Below are 22,010 nucleotides of genomic sequence, written 5' to 3'. Positions count from 1 at the left end.
TTGTGGAGCGACACAAGTCACGATAGTAACTATTCACGATACTTGCTGCTTCTAAAAGTTATATAAACACTTGCTTATCACCAGTATTTTCCTTCTTTCTTTATCCAACTCACTCCTTTCAATCATTACAGTCTCACTTCCACTACACTCTTTTCCAAGTTTTCAAAACATCTACTGTCTTTAACCGACTTACACCTTTCAACTCAAACCCACTCGCCAACATGAAGTTCACTACTGTCGCCGCTTTCGTCCTTAGCAGCCTTGTCAGCACCTCTGCTGCACTCGACTCTGCTGCCAACGCCAACAACTTCCATGAACGCCGACAGGTTGCCGGGGCCATGGAGACACAGAACTTGGTCCTGGCCCAAAACATGCTCAACTCGGCCCGCTCCTCGTCCGTCGGCAAGATTCGCAGACGCCGTGTCCAGGAGGCTCAGGAGCGGCGATGCGTCAAGCAGCCCGCTACTGACTGCAACAAGTGCATGGATACGCTCGTCTCAGGAGCAATTTTCAAGGTCATGGAGTGTGGTGTTGCGGCGGCTGGTGTCGCTGCGATTGGCGGAGGAACCACGGCGGCGCTTGCTGCCATGGGCTTCTTGGCTTGCGATGGAGTTGTTTACTCCGATTACGAGAAGGGGCTGATTGAGTGCAGAGCCTTCTAAGCGAGGGTGATGGACTAGGGTGGTTGTACGAATGTTCGTGTACGCGCATATTGATATCTACACATTTATAGAGAGACCGTCGAAACTTTATGAGTCTTGCAAATACAAAATCAATGTGGATTTTCTTCAAGTCCTGCTCTCTATTTGATGCATAAGTACAACGAGGGAATCTGTTCAAACCGGGCTAATATGCTTACCCATTAAACTCAGGCCGGCCTCAGTGAGCGTCTTCATATGCCTTAGTCTCTGGCCAATTATACAGCTGGTAATACTGTCTATGACACTTCGACTTGCTGCTTCATGTCAGCGTCAATAATTTGTGGCAGGAACGGATACAGGTGGGGTTACATCACCCTTACATGTTTATCAATTTTACCTACGACGCGGCGGCAGCCTGAGAACTTTGCTCCCGGACAACAGACAGATGCCAATGATAAAATTAGAGATTTGCTTGGCCTATGGCGCCAAATTAGAATAAGTTTAGTCCCACAGTATGATGAGCCTGATCTGTTAGGGAAGGATTAGAAAAGATCAATAATTGCCTTCTGTTCAACAAATGTTGCTTCTAATTTAACGTAGGGAGCCCACAATCTGAAAGTCGACCTTTTTGGTAGTGTTTTGTACCTAGATTATTCAAGTTTTTCTTGTCAACAATTACACAGGAAATCCTAAATCTGGACTGCTGCATTCTACGTGCATTTGTTAATGCCAACTCCGCTTCTGTAGAGGTGACGATGCCTGCAAACGGGAGGTAATATTATATCAACATTTCAAGTAGGTTATAAAATAACAGAACCGCATCTCATACGAAACAGGAAACATCTCATCAGGGATCGTGTTACGCGCACCCTTGTGTCAAGCAACCTCTTCTGTTGGTAATACGAAAAGCATATTAAATTTGTCGCGCGTCACGGAGATGGGAGTAGTACGCTTCTGCTATGCTTACTACCAAGGGGTTCGGCTCGCTTCCTCTTCGTGGTAGCCAACCGCCTTTTCCTACAAAAACGTTATCCCAAGCTTCTGGTTCGGTCAAAAGTATATCTGGCTGCTCTATTATGGATCTCAGTGCGTTTCGACGGTTTTCACATAAAACTTAAGGAGGCATGTGCGATAACCATTGGCATTCGGGGTCATTTAATGTCCCCGCCCTCAAACTTCCAATATATTTGAGAGTATATTATGCTCTGTTGTATTGGAATGGGGTGAGGCTACAGGTGCCCACCCAGATCAGGGACGGTATTTCTTTATTTTCTTATGTCATCTAGTCTAGAGCCCGTGCAAGGGCAGATATAAGCCTGATCAAGGCTTCGACTTAGAGGAGTTCAACCATCAGAAACAGATCAGAGACCCAGATATCACCATTCCGTGTACTTGATCAGACTCTCTGGGAGAGAGCGAGCGAATTCCAGCATCCTCCGTTGTTTCTAACGCTATAATGACCCTGATCAGGGCCACTTGAAGGCGTCAAGAACTCCAATCAGCCCGCCGATTAGCCGCTCTGATTAGATACGACTCACGGCACCCGGATCAAGCTCACGTCACAGGAGCAGTAGTCTAGAGCTGTTTAAGTAGACCTGACGGCCTCGTTTACAGTCACGAGGAAAAGTGAACATGAGAGATAGGGAACTTCTTGTCTGATCAGGGCGAGCTTGTACCTATAGGCACTTGTTATCAGAAACCCATGTTCTGCTTTGAGTGGTGTTGTGGTTTTTTACCTGTGCACCGCGACTCTTTCAGAGTCACCTTAAATCTCCCCAATCCATTTCCAGTGCCATTCAAGTATTCATATGGGTGTAAACCGTCCTATGGCAGATGCAACCCAAGGTGTGCAGCAAGGTTAAATATGTTGTATTGGTATTTCATCCATCAGTTCACCTGTTTACCAGCCATTTTACTAAAATAAGTTCTATTTAAGAATGAAGAAAAAAGGCCAATGCATAATACCATGGTACCTTATGTTCCCCTTCTCCCAAATAGACCATTCGATGACGCCGTTTACAACACGGCAACATGGGTAGGCTGGAAATAAACTGTCAAGATCTCGTCCGCGCCAAGACCGAGCTCCCGAACGACGTCCTTGACTCTGTTGTGAGCGGGGCAGACGTTGTCGTACCAGCGCATGTCATCAAGGCTGCCGAACTCGGTCTTGGATACAAAGGTATACCCTTTAGAGCGAAGGTCGCCGTCAAGGGTGGGACCAACCGTAAGTGAGAGGATATAGGGCTTGCCATCCTGTTATCGTAGTTAGTTAGAGTTGAGCGACGGTTTGTGCGAAAAGTAAACGGATAGTAAAGGAAACGAAGATGAGGAGAATCAGGAGTAGTGCTATTATGGCCGACGGGGCCCAGGCAGGGAAGGATGAGATGACATAAAGAGGGGGACATGAATTTACAACAGCTGAGTCGGCGGCGAGGTGCTTGGACTGCTTATGTCACGTGCCATCAGAAGGTGAGTGATTGCGGAACTGCCTCCAATGCCTGCGGCTGAGAATGTCAGCTCCATCCCGACAACATACTATACTATCCAGATATACCTCAACACCATGGCCGATGGAAGTAGTGACACTAAGCCCAACAATGACGTCGGAACTACCGCACGGGCTAATGTGGCAGGCGGGCCCAAGCGCAACCGCTAGTGTGGAACTCTGTAAGGCTTCTTATCCCTGCGCTGATAGATCACGGACTTAATAAGCATAGCATCAGGTGAGGGCGTCGTTGATTCAAACTCGCGAGCGACCAAGCGAAACCGCACGATCGATAAGTCTGACAATAGACCTGCGATAACCTCGGGAGACTACACGGTGGGCTGCGTGTGCGCCCTCCCGCTTGAGATGGCCGCTGCGAAAGGGATGCTCGACCAGATTCACCTAGACCTGGACCGACAGGACCCAGCCGATCATAACAACTACATCCTAGGCCAAATTTAGAACCATAATATCGTTATCGCTTGTCTGCCTGCAGGCGTTTATGGAACAACACCGGCAGCCACTGTCGCTAAAGACCTGCTACGAACCTTCAAGTCCGTTCGTTTTGGCCTGCTTGTCGGCATTGGAGGGGGTGCGCCTTCGCAAACAAATGACATCCGGCTGGGCGATGTTGTGGTGAGCCAACCAACTGAATCCAGTGGGGGCGCCATTTAGTATGATCGGGGCAAGATAGTGCAAGATGGGGAGTTCCAACGTATAGGGTCACTCAACAACCCACCCCAGATTCTATTGACAGCCTTAGGTCGCTTGCAGGCCGATTATATGACCGAAGACAGCAAAATACCCTAATACCTGTCTAAGCTTGTGTAGAAATTCCTGAAGATGATAAAGAAGAAATTCAGCTATCAGGGCTCCTTAAACGACTGTCTCTATCAAGCTGAGTACGAACATATTGAGCAAGACTCGACTTGTGACCAGTGTGAGCGGATGCACATAATTCAACGCGACATAAGAGACAGCATAGATCCAGTCATTTATTACGGAACCATTGCGTCAGGCAATCGGGTCATGAAGCACGGAAAGACACGCGATCAAATGGCTAAAGAACTCGGAGCACTCTGTTTTGAGGTGGAAGCTGCAGGACTACAGGACTTTCTATGTCTCGTTATTCGTGGTATCTGTGACTATTCGGACTCTCATAAAAACAAAACATGGCAAGAATACGCAGCTGCGACGGCTGCAGCATTTGCGAAGGAGCTTCTTTCGGTTATACCGCCAGATCGGGTTCTACAGGAGAAGCCTATCCCACCGTTAGTCTCTAGTAAGTAAATTTCGTTTACTACCTAAATGGACTAGGATGTGATATGCCCCAATAGGTAGAAGGAAGAAGTCTCCAAGATCAAGGACCTACAACAGAGTGCAGGGAAGAATCAAGCATGACGAACATTATGGTTTCGCGCAACACTCTAGATGACATCGATAAGGTGGCACAACAACAGTATAATAACATACGTTCACTACTATCAGTCATGGAAAAACACCTAGAAGTCTCCACGCAGCACTACGATATCTCATCTCAGCACCTAGCTGAATCTAGGCGCACAAAGTAGGTTTCTTCCCAATTCAAAGACGTACACTAAAAGCTATACAGTCAAATACTCGAGGATCGCCCTATAGACCTTCCCGTTGTTGTCGAAGCGTGTTACGATAGTGCCGATTTTCAGAATAGCCCAAAATGCGAGTGCGGCACTCGAATTCGCATTCAGGAGGCGATTACCCACTGGGCAGACGACGACTCTGGCGAACCTTTCTTCTGGCTCGTGGGCCCAGCAGGGACCGGCAAATCTACTATCGCGCGTACAATTGCAGACTCTATGGCCAAGAAGAAACGACTAGTTGCTGGGTATTTTTTCAAGAGAGGAGAACAGGGCCGCAATGACACCACTCGATTGTTTCCCACCCTTGCCACGCAGCTGGCTGATACGATTCCCCGCTTTAAGGACCATCTTCGGAGCTCTCTCGATGGTCTTGATAGGAACGCAGTGGAAAAGAAGGGCCTTGACGCGCAGTTCGACAAGCTCATCCTGAATCCCCTTGTGGATCTGATTTCCATCAACACAAGTCAACTGCCTGGGCTAATTATTATCGATGCCTTAGATGAATGTGAGCGCCCTGAACATCTCTCATGGGTTATAGCACTGCTAGGCAAGCTTTGCAATGTCAACACAATACGCTTGCGTGTTCTGTTTACGAGCAGGTCTACTCCTCAGGTTAGCGATGCATTTAAGTCCTTCGTTAAAAAGAAGGCTGCTTGTAGCCTACAGCTTCACCGCGCATTCTTCGAAGATACCAAGAACGACATCCAGGTTTTTTTAAGGACGAGATTCGCAGAAATCAGAATAAAGCGCAAGGTGCAACAAGATCCCTGGCCCACTATTGAAGATTTAGATCGCTTGGTTCAACTAGCTACAACCCCCGAGCCCCTCTTTATCTATGCTGCAACTCTTTGCCGGTTTATCTATGATGAAAAGCGCCCGCGAAACCCTAAGAACCAGCTGAAGCTGTGGCTTAAGCAGTGCGAAGACAACAAGTCTCAGCTACATCAGATCTACGACCCTATTCTCAGTCAGGTATTCCTAGGTAACGAGGAAGCGGAATCTTGCCAGCAGCTGCAGTTCCTAGGTGCTCTCATTCTTCTTGCTACCCCGCTTTCGGTTGTCTCTCTCGCTGTTCTCCTCGGCATAGATATGGACGATGTCAATTGGTGGCTTCCAGAGTTGCATGCAGTGCTAGACATCCCTGCCGAGTTTCATCGCCCTATACGACTGCTGCATAAATCGTTTAGCGACTTTCTCCTCAGTCCTAAGGATACAGAGACAAGCAATTATCATATAGACGCTGTAGAAACACACGTCATGCTAGCAGCTAAGTGTATTCAGCGCATGAGAGCGGGACTCAAGCGGGACATCTGCTACATTCGAAAGCCGGATATACCTAGAGACAAGATCGATAGGCAAGTGATAGATACACACATCCCAGCCGACCTCCAGTATGCCTGCCTCTACTGGGTTTACCATTTGCAACGTTGTGGACGGTCTCTAGGAGATGACGTTTGTATGTTTCTCTATGAACACTTTCTCCATTGGTTAGAAGTCCTAGCGCTTATAGGAAAGCTCTCGGATGGGGCCCTCGCAATTAGGCAACTCATTAATATATGCCAGGTTAGTCAAGCTGTTTGCGTGCTATACTTGAGCTGACCCTTTTTAAAGCAGCTTTCTGATACACCTGTAGAGCTGAGTGAGTTTGTTAAGGATGCTAGCAAAATCATTGCAAGTTTTGGGTCTATTATTGAGCGGACACCTCTTCAAATTTATGCAGCTTTAGTATTGTTCTCTCCAGTTGCTAGCAAAGTGAGGCAAAGATTTTGGAACCAACTCCTACCGAATCTTCCTCATGTCCAAGGCGTAAAGTCTAACTGGGATACACACCGGCAGACGCTCGAGGGCCACAACGGCTCAGTTGATGCAGTGGCCTTCTCGCCGGACGGCCGGGTGGTAGCGTCAGCGTCGCGCAACGGGACGGTTCAGCTCTGGGACGCAACAACAGGCGCACACCGGCAGACGCTTAAGGGCCACAATAGCTGGGTCTATACGGTGGCCTTCTCGCCAGGCGGCCAAGTGCTAGCGTCAGCATCATACGACGAGACAGTACGGCTCTGGGACACCGCAACAGGCGCACACCAACAGACGCTTAAGGGTCACAACGGCTCAGTTAACGCAGTGGCCTTCTCGCCAAACGGCCAGGTAGTAGCGTCAGCGTCACACGACAAGACAGTACGGCTCTGGGACGCTACAACAGGCATATATCAGCAGACACTTAAGGGCCACAACAGTTCAGTTGATGCAGTAGCCTTCTCGCCAAACGGCCAGATAGTAGCGTCAGCATCGCATGATATGACAGTACGGCTCTGGGACGCCACAACAGGTGCATACCAGAAGACGCTTAAGGGCCATAGCGACTGGGTCTATGCAGTAGCCTTCTCGCCAGATGGCCAAGTAGTAGCGTCAGCCTCAGGCGACAAGATGGTATGGCTCTGGGACACTACAACAGGCGCACACCAGCAGACACTTGAGGGCCATAAGGACTCAGTCCACGCGGTAGCCTTCTCGCCAGATGGCCAGGTAGTGGTGTCGGCCTCACGCGACGAGACAGTACGGCTCTGGGACGCTACAACAGGCACACACAAGCAGACACTTAAGGGCCACAGCGGCTTAGTCCACGCGGTAGCCTTCTCGCCAGACGGCCAGGTGGTAGCGTCAGCGTCGCATGACAGGACGGTTCGGCTCTGGGACGCAGCAACAGACGCACACCAGCAGACGCTTAAGGGCCATGATAGCTTGGTCTATACAATAGCCATCTCGCCAGACAGCCAGATAGTGGCATCAGCGTCGCACGACAAGACGGTACGGCTCTGGGACGCTGTAACAGGCGCACATCGACAGACGCTCAAGGGCCACAGCGGCTCAGTTGATGCAGTGGCCTTCTCACCAAACGGCAAGGTAGTAGCATCAGCGTCACGCGACAAGACAGTACAGCTCTGGGACGCCACAACAGGCACACACCAGCAGACGCTCAAGGGCCACGATAGCTGGGTCCATGCGATAGCCTTCTCACCAAACGGCCAGGTAGCGGCGTCAGCGTCACGCGACAAGACAGTACGGCTCTGGGATGCCGTAACAGGCACACACCAGCAGACGCTTAAGGGCCATAACAGCGAGGTCCACGCGGTGACCTTCTCACCCGACAGCCAAGTGGTGGCGTCAGCGTCACAAGACAAGACAGTACGGCTCTGGGACGCCGCAACAGGCACACACCAGCAGACGCTTAAGGGCCATAGCGACTGGGTCTACGCAGTAGCCTTCTCGCCAGATGGCCAAGTAGTAGCGTCAGCCTCAGGCGACAAGACAGTACGGCTCTGGGACACCGCAACGGGCGCACACCAGCAGACGCTCCAGTTAGGTTCTACTTACAGTCTCGCATTCGACCTATCATCCAGCAAACAACTGCTTACTGATTTCGGAGTCGTAGATCTGGTCATGGACTCCCTGGGAGGCGGAACGCCCTGGCCTCAGGAACCAGTGTTATCTCCATATATCTACGGAATTAGTCCTGACAAGACCTGGATTGTGAAAGGGAAAGAGAAGGTTGTCTGGCTCCCTAATGAGTACAGGCCATCGGTGGCAGTCGTCAGAGGTTCTGTGATGTTCATTGGCTGTTCATCAGGACGTGTGATCCAGGCTATGGCTACGATCTTGTGATCCAAGCGAAACTGTACAATTACCACACCCAGCAAGCGTTCCCTCATAGCTTTAATATACTTTGCCATAGCGTGCCGCATGAAGGGTCTGGGAGGGCAAACCTTTTCATTTCTGATGTTTAGAGCTAAGTATCACCCTTATCTTTCTGGTGGATTCTTTTAAGTTCTCTTGAGACGATCCCTTTGTTGCGTATAGCTATTTTAAGCGCATATATAGTTCCGACTTATTCGTAATCTGGCTGCACTAGTTCATGATGAATATAAAGCTATGACGGAGTAGTCACTTCGGTATTAGACAGGAGTTGTATCACTCGATCACGTGCGCAAAGGGGGGTTCCTCCTTATGCTTAGCTATGTACTGTTCTACATCTAGAAGTCGCAAGATCAGGATGCTGGTGTATACAGTGCCATGTCTATCCCTCACGAATACTGTGTGGGACATGCTCAGAAAATCAGTGAGTGTTGTAAAGCGGAAGATGGTTCTGCTCCAAACTGTAGCGGGTGCATTAGTGCTTGGAACTGTGCTTTACGGGAAACAAAGAATTTTCATTCGCCATCCCCACGGTATTGAATTGTTGTATCCAAAGGCTACAGGGGTGGTATTTCAAGGGTCCCCTTCATGATCACCCTCGCCGTGCCTCCTAGGCGGAGCTCCTCAACCGTCCTTTTCCCCTCTTCATCGACGGCGACTTTGACGGTGACGAAGATGTCACTCTGACGCCCCATCTCGACACCCTGCGTCAATTCGTACCTCAGCTCCAGTTCTTCAAACTCGTGAAGTGCAAGATAGCTGGTCAGCGCGCAGGCCGCGGCACCTGTTGCAGGATCTTCCACTATAGACAAGGGCGCATCGTCATCAGCAGCTTCTCCCTCGACAACGTGTGACATCTCTTAAGCGTTAGAAAGATTGGGTAGGGGAGATACGTACTGCCAGGAGCGATCATGCGCGTGCGGATCTCGACGTTCCTGACGGAGCCCAAGACGCTCGAGTCGGTGACTACATAGTACGACCGCGCCATGAACGACTTGCTCCACGTGGGGCCGAGGAGTTCCAGGGCGTTGAACTCGAAAGATCCCACGAAGATGCGCGACAGCTGATCCAGGGAAGGCAAGCGGACGAGGGCGAAGGCGATGTCGCGCACGGGGCTGAAGAGAGGCGCGCTGAGCTCCGCCTCCCTGATCTCGGGAGAGGGATGTAGCCCCGCGCGAAACTCGGCGTCGAGGCTTGCAATGGTCTTGGCGTGAAGGTACGTGTCGTGCGGGATCGAAGCGTTTACAAATTGGTCTGGGCCGGCGGTGATAGGCACAGGACCGGCTTTGGTGAGGATCTTCGTGATGCCCTTGGACTGGAGGTAAGAAGCTGCGCCAATAGTGGGGTGGCCGCCGAAGGGAATCTCTATCGAGGTCATGAAGATGTCGATGCGGCGCGTCTGGGGGTCCGGGTCGTCCTTGGGATTTACATCATGTACGAAAACGGTTTCCGAGAGGTTAAACTCGCGGGCGATGGCCTGTTTCTGCTCCTGGGTGAGAGCGGGGGACGCAGCCGTGGGAGGAGGGAGATGCACGACGCTCAGTGGGTTGCCCTTGTAGGGGGTCTTAGTGAAGACGTCGAGGGTGACAAAGTCGAGCTGAGTGATCGTCATGGCGGATGCGGTATCGTGGTCTGAACACCGAGCAAAATCAGACTTGACTACCAGTTGCCTTGCCAGAATCAACGGAGGGGGGCCCTTGATAAATATCAACAATAATGATGCGACTCGAAATTCTGTAACTCAATGGTTCTTCTGCTAGTGGAACCATCGGAGCCTAACGGGACATTTCATTCCAAGAAAGCCTGGACGGTGACATTTGCCAATGGTAAAAAGGGGGAATTGGGACTGCGCTGTCAAATTGGGCGACAAAACCCTACATCCCTAACCCCGGCAACGGGTAGCGTCGGCGGGCGTCTTCATGCTCTCGTCACATAGAAGTTAATACAAATGGTCGGATGCTCTTTTTCAGCATCTCCTTTCACAGTAGTACCCATCATCCCACGCATTACACAGTAACAGAAACTTTGCCTTTGATAAAATCAAAATGACCAACTCACGCGTCGCTGTCACTTCGGACAAGGCCCCGAAGCCTTACACCTTCCTGTCGCAAGCCATTGTGTCGGGAGACCACATTTTCTGCTCGGGTCAGGTTGGCACCGAGCCGGAGACAGGCGCCCTTATCGAAGGCACCATCCAAGACCGGACTGTAAGCGTTAAAGAGTGCTCGAAAACAAGGAAAAGAAACTGCTGACGGGACACGGCAGAGACGAATCTTGTTGAACCTCCAGGCAGTGCTAGGCGCTGCCGGGGCAACCCTAGGGGACGTTGTTAAAGTCAATATCTACTTGACTGACATGTCGCAATTCACCGAGGTGAACGCGGTTTACGAGACCTTTTTCGAGAGCCCAAGACCCGTAAGTTTATGACCGTAGTTGCGGAGCAACAGCAAACAGCCGCCCCCTTGAATGGTGACTGACAGCTGCCGCAGGCCCGGACGTGCGTCAGCGTCAAGGGTCTACCCTATGGGACCGATGTAGAGATGGAGTGTGTTGCCAATGCTGTGAGGAAGGCTTGAGAAAACTACAGGATAGATAATAGACACTTGGCGGGGAATTCAGTTTTGTTCCATGTTCTCCCAAGCGCGGGCTATTGTCATTGTGATAATATACGATGTCTTTATACATGGATTTCAAACACCGACAGGCTAGGTATCTTGGCATTTTCTTCGCCGTCAACAATTTGACAGGACCCTTGAGGTTCAGAGTTTGAGATGACGAATAGACGGAACCTGCGACTCTCGTCGTCGCAGTCAGGTCTTTCATCTGGTTTAGGAGATTACCTGTCTTCGCCATACTATGAACAGCACGACAAGCGACGCACACCATCCCCTTGAGGATGTCTACTTGTCTCATCGGGTAGCCCCCTATTGCAATAGCAAGGGCATTCATATATCCTTAAACCTGACCCTTCAGCGCCCCTCAGCGCCCAAAAGCTCATGAGAACCATTGGACGTATAGTCCGATCGGTTTCCACAGTCTGCTTCGCTCTGCTGCCAATGCAAGCAGCCAGCCACGGCCGCGCCGTTGAAGCCAGCTCCTCACCAGCGTTTCGATTCTCAACGTTCGCTGCCATCAGGCCCATATTTCTAATGCAGATACCGCCCACGCTAATAGGAATGACCTCAGCTGGAATGAATGGTACTTGATCAGGCAAACAATTCATCAGACCTGCCGACGGTTAGTTCTGGTTAGTGTCGTCCACGAAGACTCTTGCTTATCAATCCTGTCATCAGGGGGGAGCCATGCAACAAGTTATAGAATTTCCGTATGTGATACGAATATTTTTTTATTGGCTTGCCCCGCCTAACTGGCGACATTAGGGCGCCCAACCCTGCAGCGTCCGGTACACACTCCACCGAGTCCCTCAATCTAGAGGGTACCGGCCACCTGGCACCCGCACAACCAAGCCGCTGCTGTTACAGTTGGCCAATCACCAAATTTACGTGTCGTGTCAAGCTTAAGGGGTAAGGTGGCGGGACTGGCTCCCGCAGCGGAAATCTGAATGAATCTCAACATACCTTAGTCAATGCAAACCTCTTTTGATTGACTGATTCACGGGTATCCCAAGTGGGCCGTTGATCGCCCCAAAATAGTTATGGCAGTGCACCAGCTCTATGTGCTTATCCGCCGCCTTATTACGTCGTAGAAAAAATCCATCCAAGCCTCAGCCGGGTGAATACGAGATGCGGGAATGAGTTGGCGTATAGCCATGCTCAACGCAAAATAGGCCTGGCTCACAATCGAATATAACTCGCAGCGTCTCCGTGCTTGACGGTAACATCGCAATCGTTTTCATTCGGCAATTTGGGAAAACGTTTTGACCATGCGCAGAGTTTTTCTATTCGGGGCTATGCCCTTAATCTTCTCAAGCGGGCTGGCTGCGTCTCTTCCTGTAGTCGACCTTGGATATGAGCTCTACCAGGCCTCCGATTTCAACGTAAGTGAGAAAAACAACCTTACTTCTGAAAGTCCCTGACCTCGTGTGTAGGAAGCTGGGGGCTACTACAACTTCTCGAATATCCGCTACGCCTCGCCGCCCGTGGGGGAGCTACGGTTTAGAGCGCCGGTGCCGCCTGCTACGAATCGATCGGCTATTCAAACTGGTCTTGACTTCCGCATCTGCCCGCAGGCTGAGCCGCTATGGATGACTACCTCGGTACAGTGGCTCTTTCCGTATCTCACCAAGGGGATTTTGCCCAATTTTACCAGTCCAGCGGATGCACCAGCCAAGGACAGCGGTTCTCCAGCGCTGGCACGCGATCCCCGAGAGAATGAGGATTGTCTCTTTCTCGACGTTCTGGTTCCAAAGGAAGTGTTCAACAAGTCAGATAAAAAGACTCCTGTCTTGGTCGAAATACATGGTGCGGTCTCGCTCAAGCTGTTTGTTAGTTGTCAATTAAGCTAACAGGTTTCCAGGTGGTGGTTATGTACTTGGCTCGAAATCCGAATCGGAACCGCGTGGTCTCTTGCGCCGTAGCACCGATTTCACTGAAGATGGGATCGTCTACGTCCGGATGAACTACCGACTCGGCGCCTTTGGTTTCCTATCGGGCCCGACATTTTCAAAGGACGGAACAGCAAACGCCGGGTTGCTTGACCAGAGGCTGGCACTTGAATGGGTGCAGAACAATATCCATCTCTTTGGGGGGGACAAAGACCGCGTCACGGTTTTCGGAGGGTCTGCTGGAGCCGGTTCGATTATTCACCAGATCACAGCTTTTGGTGGCGAGCAATACAAAGGCCAATACAAAGGCCTTTTCCAGAGGGCCATTCCGCAGTCTCCAGGCTGGCTTCCTATACCGTCTGCGCTGGGACAGGAACAAAGTTTCAACGATTTCTTAGAGGCTGCGAATGTTAGCAACGTATCTGAGGCGCGAAGCCTGACTTCCGCGCAGCTCATCCAGGCTAATGCTCTTCGCGTTTCCCTCTCTAGACAGGGATCGTTTGAATTTGGTCCTACGATTGACGGTAAGCTGGTCCGCGACGACCCCCGAGCACTACTCGATACAGGCCGTTTCGATAAATCCATCGAGGTTTTGTTTGGTCACAACCCTAACGAAGGACTCGGATTCGGTCCACCTGCTACCAACGATGCCGAGTATCTTGAAGGACTACGAGCCTTCCTCCCGCACGCTGCCGATTCTGTCATTCGCCACTTGTCTGATTCAATTTACCCACCCGAATTCAACTCTTCACTGTATCCGGATCAGATGCGGCGGATGGGCCTGACGGTAACAGAAGCCAGCTTCACATGCGCTGCTTCTGCACTCGGTCGAGGATTTGCCAAGGCCGATGCAAACGCGTATGGCTATGTCTTGGAGACTTCTTTCGGCCTCCATGGAACTGATGCGCCATTCATTTACTTTTATCCCGAGACCTCCACCGTCAATGAGACCATGGCCTCCACTTTACAGGACTATATGCTCAGCTTTGCTGTTAATGGGGTTCCCACTAGCGATACGGGTGGGCTAGGACACATGGTGCCGTATGGCAAGGATGGAAAGGTGGTGCGTATCACCACAGACGGAATTCTGCAAGGATTTGATCCTGCGGCGAACGAAAGGTGCGAGTGGTGGCAGCTTGGACTGTATCGGTAGATGCCAGCTCAACATCCGTCACCCACTTCTGGGCCAGCCTCAATTCAGGACCACCCTCAGACCCCTCACCAACACTCCTACCATCAACACCCAACTGTATTCTATTTCTACACAAAGACTCCATTAGTTAATACTATTTCATTCACATCAATCTATCATTATCTTATGAGTTTGTGTTCTAAAGATAGCGTTACCTAGGGCTCTGAAAGCAATCGATGCTATATGAAATGGTACGGGTAGGCGCTCGTATCTAGAGACTATATACTGTCAATGAAAGCTACCTCGATTAATAGAGGAGGATACATGCATTTTTAAGCCTTCTACTGATACATTGAAAACTTAAGGAGTTTGCTGGGTGTATGTTACTACCTGTAAGAATAAGTACTGAGAACAACTCATACCATCTACTTCTACAGGTGGCGATAACTCCTGGCTCCGACTAGAGTTCAAGTCAGAAAACTCAGAGTGAACAAAATTGGTAGGAAGAGTTCTCGGAGATAGTGGGAGATATAACCTGCAGGTATGACTAACCTTGGAAATATTGAACGCTTCTAGTTGTTTCCGACCTAGTTTCCTATGTCTGCGCTCCGTCCTGATATTTCCGTCTTAGCATCCATAGTTTCAAGATACAAAAAAAAAGTCCTACCTGCTGATAGCTATTCCAATCTAAAGCCCACCAAGGCGTATCGAGTCATCAGACAGGAACCCGAGTCGATTATTTCCAGGTTTTTTTGTAACACGGAATCAACGGATGAATTTAGGTCGTCTGTTTATTAAACCCGCATAATGGGCTAATGAGCTGCACAGAGCCAGAGTACATAGACCCCTGTGTGGTGAGGAAGCGACTGTTGGTTCTACCTTGGGGATGAGTGTTGACTGTTCCACACTAGTACATCATCACAGGGTCGTAACAAGCGAGAACAACTTAATTCTCTTTCAGACTGATAGATAGGATGCCATTTTAAAAAAGGATGACTCACAAATATCCCCAAGTATGTTCAAATTTGCTGTTAAAGCCCAATGAGCAACGTACGAGAGCAAAGTATGAAACGGTCCGCAGTAATTATGCTAATACAACGGGTTCCTTCTTGACTGAAATATTTTTCTTTAATATGAATCCTTCGCAAGATTGCTGTTCTCTAATAGATTCTGTTAGGTCTTGTTAAATTTTTTATTTACAGATGTGATATCGACAAAGAAAAAGCAGATATTCCATTCACGGTGATTTGCAAATTTTGCTGGGGTGGCTTACTCAGGTCATCACATCGATGAAACTGACTTGCATCCGTTCAATCATGATGTCAGTTGGTAATTCAAGCTTTAATTTGATCTCGGACTCGATTGGACTAAAGAAACAGCTGCCCGCTTGCGATCTACATTATTCGAACCTCTCTTGCAACCAAGCTAGAATATCCTGTCCGAATTGGGCTGGCCTCTCAAGAAAAGCCCAGTGCCCACCATCCCTGACAACAGTCTTCATATCCGGCAGCACGCCAGCAGCAACGGCTTGCTGCGATAGCTCAGGCCTACAAACATAGTCCTGCTTGCCGCCCCAGTAGAAGACCGGAACCTTGACCTTGATCGATTCGTCGGTCAACATCCTGTCCGACTCTGCCCGCACCCCAGAGCTGGTCACAGTGTAAGCACACATGGATGACGCGAATCCTCCTTCTTTTCCGAAGCGATCCATAAAATCCGCTTTATGTTCGGGAGTGGCAAATGAGATGGCGGGCTGGGTGCGGCCCTCACTAATGAATGCACGCATTCCATTAGGCGCGCACCAGGTCTCAAGCCAGGTGTCGGATTCTCCGAAGACCACGCTGTAGACGGATTCAAGATTCCGGTTCATAATATCCACCGCATCTTCAGAAGTAAAGAAGTGCCAGTACTCAAAGATGCCGGCGCCGAAAATCTTCTTCGTCATTTCATTTACTGCGTCGAGGTCGAAATGATCTGTTGGTACCATATAGGGTACGCTAATCAAAACCAAACCACGTACGCGCTCGGGATGGAAGTTGTATAGTCTCTGGGCAATCAGAGATCCCCAATCGTGGCCAACAGATATTATGCTTTCCAGGCCTTCTGCTTCAAGTATCTCAATGGCGTCCGCTGTGAGGTGGTTCGGGGCGAATAACGCAGGGTCCGTAGGCTTGGAGCTGTCGCCAAAGCCAAGGTTATCCAGGGCAATAACGCCGTAGCCGTGAGGAATTAGGTAGTCATTGACGAAGCCGGCCCAGAGGCGTGCTGAGTCTGGCCAGCCGTGAAAGAGGAAAAGAGTTGGCTGAGAGTTTTGAGCAGGGAAGGTATAATAGGTGTAGTTGAAGCCACGCGAGACGTTTAAAGTCTTCTTGCTTAGCTGAGACAGGTCCCTGGTCGTCATTTTGGATGAGCTGATCTGATGTTTGAATTCGATATCATCACAGGATACCTCTTCGCATATAAGCTTAATATATACATCAATCCATACCACCTGAGCTACCCAACCGTGGTTGACATTTTGAGGTTTAGTTTATGCTTTGAAATCGGCAAAGATATCAATTTGTCAGCATGAGTTAACAATAAGGTATTGGTGCACCATAAGAAACTCTGAAGCCAAGTTTATCAGTCTGTCAAGGGTTCCAGGACCTGAGCCGAGACTCTATTTCTTATGCTAACGTTTGATTGTAGCTAAGCAGAACATTTCAAATGGTATGGGCGTGTGAGTAGAAAACATGTTAATCTCTTTGGCTTTAGCGGAGAGGCTCTTAGGGCGGTGAGGGCGGGGGGGCACCAGCTTCTGGTACCTCGTGCCTAAGTAACGGTTAGGATATTTAATTATCCTCATCCTTGACGGTTTACAAATCAAGATGCTATTGTCCAAATAGGTATAGACGTATAGATAAAACTCCCGCGAAGCAGGGTCATTTGATTACTGCATATAAAGCGTCGCAATGTGTTTACATTACTCGTGCGATAACGGTTCAAGCCATATTCTCTTATATGCTATTTAACTAGATATAATTCCTATTATCATCATTACTTAGTAACAGGAGTGATTGTCAAATGAAATGCCATGCAAGCTACACAGGAATGATCTTGTGCCTGGGTAGGCGATCGAAAAAGTACGCAAGTACATGGGTATCTAATGATTTCGTCATTCGAACGACACAATCATCTGCTATCCACTTAGACCATCTAGCATTCTACATTCATTTAGAGTCGACGAATAGGGGGTTGAATCTATCTATACTAGTTCGTCTTAAGATATTTCACGCCTATGTACTCTGTCGATCGCAGAGGGAGATAAGAGAAAAGGGTTGTCATGCACACCTGAACCTTAATAAGAACCACCAAGACATACAGAAACAGCATAACGTTATTCAGAATGCTAAAATTAAGAGCAACGCCAGCCATTCGTCAGCTTGTGGTCAAGCGAGGTAGAATATCTATTCAAGTCTGCAGAAGGGAAAGGGGTATTCCCTGTACCCTGCGGAATAAGCACATATTTTGCTGATGTAATCAGTGTCTTGGAGTCCCTGATACTATCCAGATTTTTTAACGTTATCACCATACGAAAAAGCTATTGCGTCATCTAATATGCCCAGCGTTGTCTTTGTGATTTTATCAGCGACTCCCGGCGACTATCTGGTGATACCCATCCTTTTGATGGTTTTGATGACCCTCTTTTTGCTAGGTAGCGAGTCGTGGTATGTGGTCGGGGAACGATGTGTGGCTAGTTTTGGGATATATGATCCCAAACCACATTTGACCAAGAGAAACGCTCCGTATTCATTCACAAAGGCTACATCAGAATCTTATGCACCTTCGAATGTACCTCTGGGTATCATCGTTGCCTCATGCTGGGTTCTTATTGTGGCTGTGTTTTATCATGGCGTTGTAACGGACTTGTCAGAATTATTGTGAGATGTTGTAAACTTTGTCGGGGGGGACAGGGGAGCCGAAAACATGTATGTGGCTATAGTATTGGTCTTACCTTTTTTTTTTTTAACCTGTCGTTTGCTGCGTCTTGCTTTCGAGTGTGTTTTAGTTGAGCCCGATCTGTGGTCACAAATAGCCTCTTACGTCTACGCCGGGAGTAGCATTGCGGTCTCTGCGGGCCTTTGTCACGCACAGGCTTTTTTCGCTCCATCTGAGGGTTTAATTTCACAAGGGGATGGTCTCTCTTTCGATCTTGTGTCTCAAGGTGATCACTTTCAAACAGATGGGCATCGTGCTAATGGCTCTTGGTTACGTGACCTGTGTATTCCTTCCGTTCTGAATCATGCCCACCTCCCTGCTGGGTGTGGTGGGACTCAATTTCCGGGACGGGTTACGAGGGAAACGGTAGTAACCATTAGTAGTAACCCTTGCTGAATAATCCAATTAGCCGCGATTGTTTCTACTGCGGCGATTTCCAATCACACCTAGCTGCTCTTCTGTTAGGAATAACGTTATCAAAATTCTAACAACAGACGCAAAGGCGTAAGCTCATATTGTCGCCTCAAAGAACAACCATTGGCTTTGATGTGATTTGTTTGACTCTTTATTCAGGTAATGTATGCCAATTATGTATGTATGAATGAGAGTAATTATTATTGAGCAACATGTGTCTGGCCCAGGAAAATCCAAAACTCCAAGCGCCGAAACGCTACGCTCTGAACCTTTCCATCCCAGCAACCCAAAGCAATACAGTACATGCTCTAATTGACTTGTAATACAGAACACACGCTTCCGCTGATGTACAATTCTCAATTGATGCCCAGCATGGACGACTTTCTCCGATCGGGCTTCTCCTCCAGCTGTCTCCGGTAGGCATCGAGCTCCATCGTCGCCCACACGAGCGCAATCTTCCCCTTGTCGAAGCGGTACATGCAGTGCTCGTGGAACTTGACGCTCTTCCCGTTCGGCGACGCGCCCGCAAACTCCGAGACAGGCGTCCCCGTGATCTCCAGCCTCGCCGCCACCTGCTGCGTCTCCTCGTCCACCAATAGCTCCTGGATCTCAAACTTCAGGCCCGAGATCGCCTCCTGGCTGGCCTCCATGCTGCGCCAGTAGTCGTGGAGCGCCAGCTGCCGGTTGTTGTGCCGCACCTCCTTCTTGCAGCAGCGCGGGAACACTCTGGCCATGGTGCGGTTGTTGATGCTGTCGACGTAGGCGACGTACACGGCGCGCAGGTCGACGGGCTCCTCGGGCATGCGCCGCGTCAGAAACCGAGGCGTCATCTGCGCCTCGGGCGTCTGCAGGCGTACGGCGTCGTTGTCCTGCAGCGTCAACATGCGCGAAATCTTGCCCCTCTCGTTGAACCACAGAAGGCACTGCTCGTCGAACTCGTACGTCTTGCCGACGGCGTCGACGTACATCATGGGCTCGGCCACGGTGACGCGGTTGACGTAGCGCGCTGCGACGGCCTGGGCCTTCCTGTCGACGAGGATGGTGTCGATTTTGATGCTGAAGCCGGTGAGGCTCTCGACGCGCGAGCGCAGGCGGTCAATGTGCTCCTGACGGGTCTGGGTGCGGTTGTTGCGGTCGATGGTGTCGGCGAGATGGTTGCCGATGACGTCAAACTTGCGGTTGTTGAGGCAGTCAATGTATTCGCGCAGGCGGGCGCCAATGTCGACCTGGATACCCTTCCCGTCGCCGTTTCTCCTCCTCGGGCTCCTGCTCTTCGTGCGGTCATTGGCCTGGGGAGGTTTGAGCCCGGGAAAGTCTGTGGCTTTACTCTCCGCTTCGGGCGGCGGCGTGAGCATGCTCTCGTGGGAGAAGCATGGGGCTTCGTACTCTTCTAGCGTAACTGTCGACATTCTCATCATTTATTTTGGATGAGGTTCTGATGAGTATTTGACGTGTGGCTGAATGGGCTGTGACGACAGCATGTGTTACTTTCAGAATAATGAATTAATTCGCAACTTGGTTTTGGTGGTGTTCGTAAATGTTGGTTTAGGTGGTGTTTGTGGCGGAAGATTGGATGGCAGAGCTCGTCGCGGCGTAGAATGTATTTTAGGGGGAGACTCAATGGCTTGTCAATGCAGAGTATGGGCAGTGTTCGATCAGTGGTTATTACTTCAATATGACTGCACGAAAAATAGATGCATCATCAGCTAACTCGACACCAGCTAGCCCCATTGGCATGGGCGGGAGTGCGCCCATAAACAGGCGCAAGAGGGCGATGAAGATCTCGACGTTCGCGCCACGGCCACGCGCGGATGACGTACAAGTCCCCGCAATTCCTGACATCACACCCATCCCTGCATAGTGGCGGTCGAAGATCTGACCTCTTCACCATGCCAAGCAAGACGCGCGGACCTAGCTTTGGTAACTAGGCGTTCCAAGCAAGGAAATTCCCCCCGAAACATAGGCTTATCAGGAGGAAAGAGTCCGTCCGCTGCACTCACTGACTTACCGAACCCCCGGGGACTCCTATGCCGAACCACCGGGAAACTGCATTTTCTGGGGTGAGCAGCCTTTTTGCGACACCGGCTTTCGGCACTTCCATGCCGCTACCCAACGAGCTGAATCGCTCAACAACCTAAATATCGGTTGAATTCATTTTTCCTAGGGACGGAAAATGGGCGGCCGGCCGGTGCCAACGCCCTGCGACGGAAGGTGGGCCCATTGACACCGACCACGGTTTTATATATCTTCTTTTTCGTCTCCTTACCAGCAGGTGAACGGAGCGGGCCGGGGTTCGTGTAACTCTTCGGGGTGGGCCTGTACGGGTTGAACAGGATCGCCAGGTCCGTCGGTTTGCACGTACTTGCCGGGGAACACACGTAGCTCGGCGGGCTAGTGGTCCCGCCGCCAGGCTGCGAACTGCGCGCCGCCCTCGGTCGCGGCGCCATGCAGTGCGAAATGCGAAATACTCCACGCGGACTACTCGGTCAACGGAGTGCATGCCGGGATCTTGGTCAAGAGGGCCTGGCAGGCTTGGGTACTGGTATCTATTCCAAAAGTAAAAATTCTTTGAAGAGACGAGTCAGCCCTATCTAAGTAGTGTAAACTATGGAGACTGACTTGCACGATTCGGAGACTCCATGTCCCCTCCACTTAATCCACAACGCTAGAGAGGTAATTACCCTTCCTAGAACCTGCAAGTCCTTATTTTACCCGCGCCCTTACCTCTCTGTGCCTTTGCGCCCTTGCCTTGATTCAGCAAGCCCCCTTCGCGAATTTCCTTTACGTCCGATTCAAGAGAAACAGTAGGGTAACTAACTGAAAGAAGCCGGTCCAATCCACTACTTGTAGCCTTCGACTGCTCATGGCATATCTTGAATCATAAATCTCGCTGCTATTCTACCGTCGCCATTGGAACATTGGCCAGTTGAAAGCTCGCAGGTCTTTGGTTTTCCAGTCACGAATCTATGTGGGTGAATACATGCCAGGTCCGGAGATGAGCTTCCGAAGAGTAACTCTGTGATTAAAGCCCCTTCTACGCGGCACTCGCCAAGATGGCAATACTCTGCCGGATTCTGGATATTGAATAGATTAGTATGCATCATTTTCGTCATCCAGGCTTGCGCCAGTACCTTCGCAGTGCTAGAAGTTAACGGATGTCGCATCTTGAGGTTCATTGGACCTCTAAACCGCTTTGTAAACTGAAAGCGCTGCAAGTAATGCATTGCATGCGTATGCATAAAAGATATGGCAAGGTAAACATTACACAACTCGGACTTGGAAGATCAGCGTCCGGGACAGGGATGATCGCGCGACGCCTGGATGCCGATATTACTGGGTGTCGGCCCCACTACCGAAATATTTCGGGGTGGGGGCAAGAATTCGGAGGCAGTCAAAGGCGCATACCCCAAGTGGTCATAAACGACCACGAATATATAAAGCAAAGATGGACCGTAGACTCAGCAGAGAATTTAACAAATCATCCATCGCCTATCATCAATCAAACAAAATCAATCTTTTAGAGAAACCAGAACAACTTTTCGAAACC

The 22,010-nt window shown here is 50.0% G+C and overlaps 8 protein-coding genes across 8 annotated transcripts; 5 read left to right on the top strand and 3 right to left on the bottom strand.

Annotated features, from left to right (window-relative positions):
• Positions 1-221: 221 nt before the first annotated feature.
• EsH8_VII_000895 (uncharacterized protein) lies at positions 222-662 on the top strand (the record flags this gene model as incomplete). Its single annotated transcript, XM_083271028.1, has 1 exon — positions 222-662. The coding sequence occupies one exon, from the start codon at positions 222-224 to the stop codon at positions 660-662; it is 441 nt and encodes a 146-aa protein (XP_083128585.1).
• Positions 663-2,672: 2,010 nt separating this feature from the next.
• EsH8_VII_000894 (uncharacterized protein) lies at positions 2,673-3,588 on the top strand (the record flags this gene model as incomplete). The annotated part of the gene is made up of 2 exons (XM_083271027.1): positions 2,673-2,865; positions 3,365-3,588. The coding sequence occupies 2 exons, from the start codon at positions 2,673-2,675 to the stop codon at positions 3,586-3,588; spliced, it is 417 nt and encodes a 138-aa protein (XP_083128584.1).
• A 381-nt stretch (positions 3,589-3,969) lies between these two features.
• On the top strand, positions 3,970-8,405 carry EsH8_VII_000893 (uncharacterized protein; the record flags this gene model as incomplete). The annotated part of the gene is made up of 4 exons (XM_083271026.1): positions 3,970-4,408; positions 4,615-4,693; positions 4,739-6,308; positions 6,357-8,405. The coding sequence occupies 4 exons, from the start codon at positions 3,970-3,972 to the stop codon at positions 8,403-8,405; spliced, it is 4,137 nt and encodes a 1,378-aa protein (XP_083128583.1).
• A 587-nt stretch (positions 8,406-8,992) lies between these two features.
• On the bottom strand, positions 8,993-10,047 carry EsH8_VII_000892 (PhzF family phenazine biosynthesis protein; the record flags this gene model as incomplete). The annotated part of the gene is made up of 2 exons (XM_083271025.1): positions 8,993-9,237; positions 9,333-10,047. The coding sequence occupies 2 exons, from the start codon at positions 10,045-10,047 to the stop codon at positions 8,993-8,995; spliced, it is 960 nt and encodes a 319-aa protein (XP_083128582.1).
• Positions 10,048-10,480: 433 nt separating this feature from the next.
• EsH8_VII_000891 (uncharacterized protein) lies at positions 10,481-11,011 on the top strand (the record flags this gene model as incomplete). Its single annotated transcript, XM_083271024.1, has 3 exons — positions 10,481-10,642; positions 10,701-10,850; positions 10,925-11,011. The coding sequence occupies 3 exons, from the start codon at positions 10,481-10,483 to the stop codon at positions 11,009-11,011; spliced, it is 399 nt and encodes a 132-aa protein (XP_083128581.1).
• Positions 11,012-12,345: 1,334 nt separating this feature from the next.
• Positions 12,346-14,092, top strand: EsH8_VII_000890 (uncharacterized protein; the record flags this gene model as incomplete). Its single annotated transcript, XM_083271023.1, has 3 exons — positions 12,346-12,432; positions 12,484-12,856; positions 12,912-14,092. The coding sequence occupies 3 exons, from the start codon at positions 12,346-12,348 to the stop codon at positions 14,090-14,092; spliced, it is 1,641 nt and encodes a 546-aa protein (XP_083128580.1).
• Positions 14,093-15,470: 1,378 nt separating this feature from the next.
• EsH8_VII_000889 (alpha/beta fold hydrolase) lies at positions 15,471-16,472 on the bottom strand (the record flags this gene model as incomplete). Its single annotated transcript, XM_083271022.1, has 1 exon — positions 15,471-16,472. One exon carries the CDS (start codon positions 16,470-16,472, stop codon positions 15,471-15,473), a length of 1,002 nt encoding a protein of 333 aa, XP_083128579.1.
• Positions 16,473-18,819: 2,347 nt separating this feature from the next.
• On the bottom strand, positions 18,820-19,872 carry EsH8_VII_000888 (uncharacterized protein; the record flags this gene model as incomplete). The annotated part of the gene is made up of 1 exon (XM_083271021.1): positions 18,820-19,872. One exon carries the CDS (start codon positions 19,870-19,872, stop codon positions 18,820-18,822), a length of 1,053 nt encoding a protein of 350 aa, XP_083128578.1.
• Positions 19,873-22,010: the final 2,138 nt, after the last annotated feature.

Source organism: Colletotrichum jinshuiense, chromosome 7 (assembly GCF_051148585.1).
Source record: "Colletotrichum jinshuiense chromosome 7, complete sequence".
NCBI lineage: Eukaryota > Fungi > Ascomycota > Sordariomycetes > Glomerellales > Glomerellaceae > Colletotrichum > Colletotrichum jinshuiense.
This window is presented reverse-complemented; position numbering and strand designations above follow the sequence as displayed.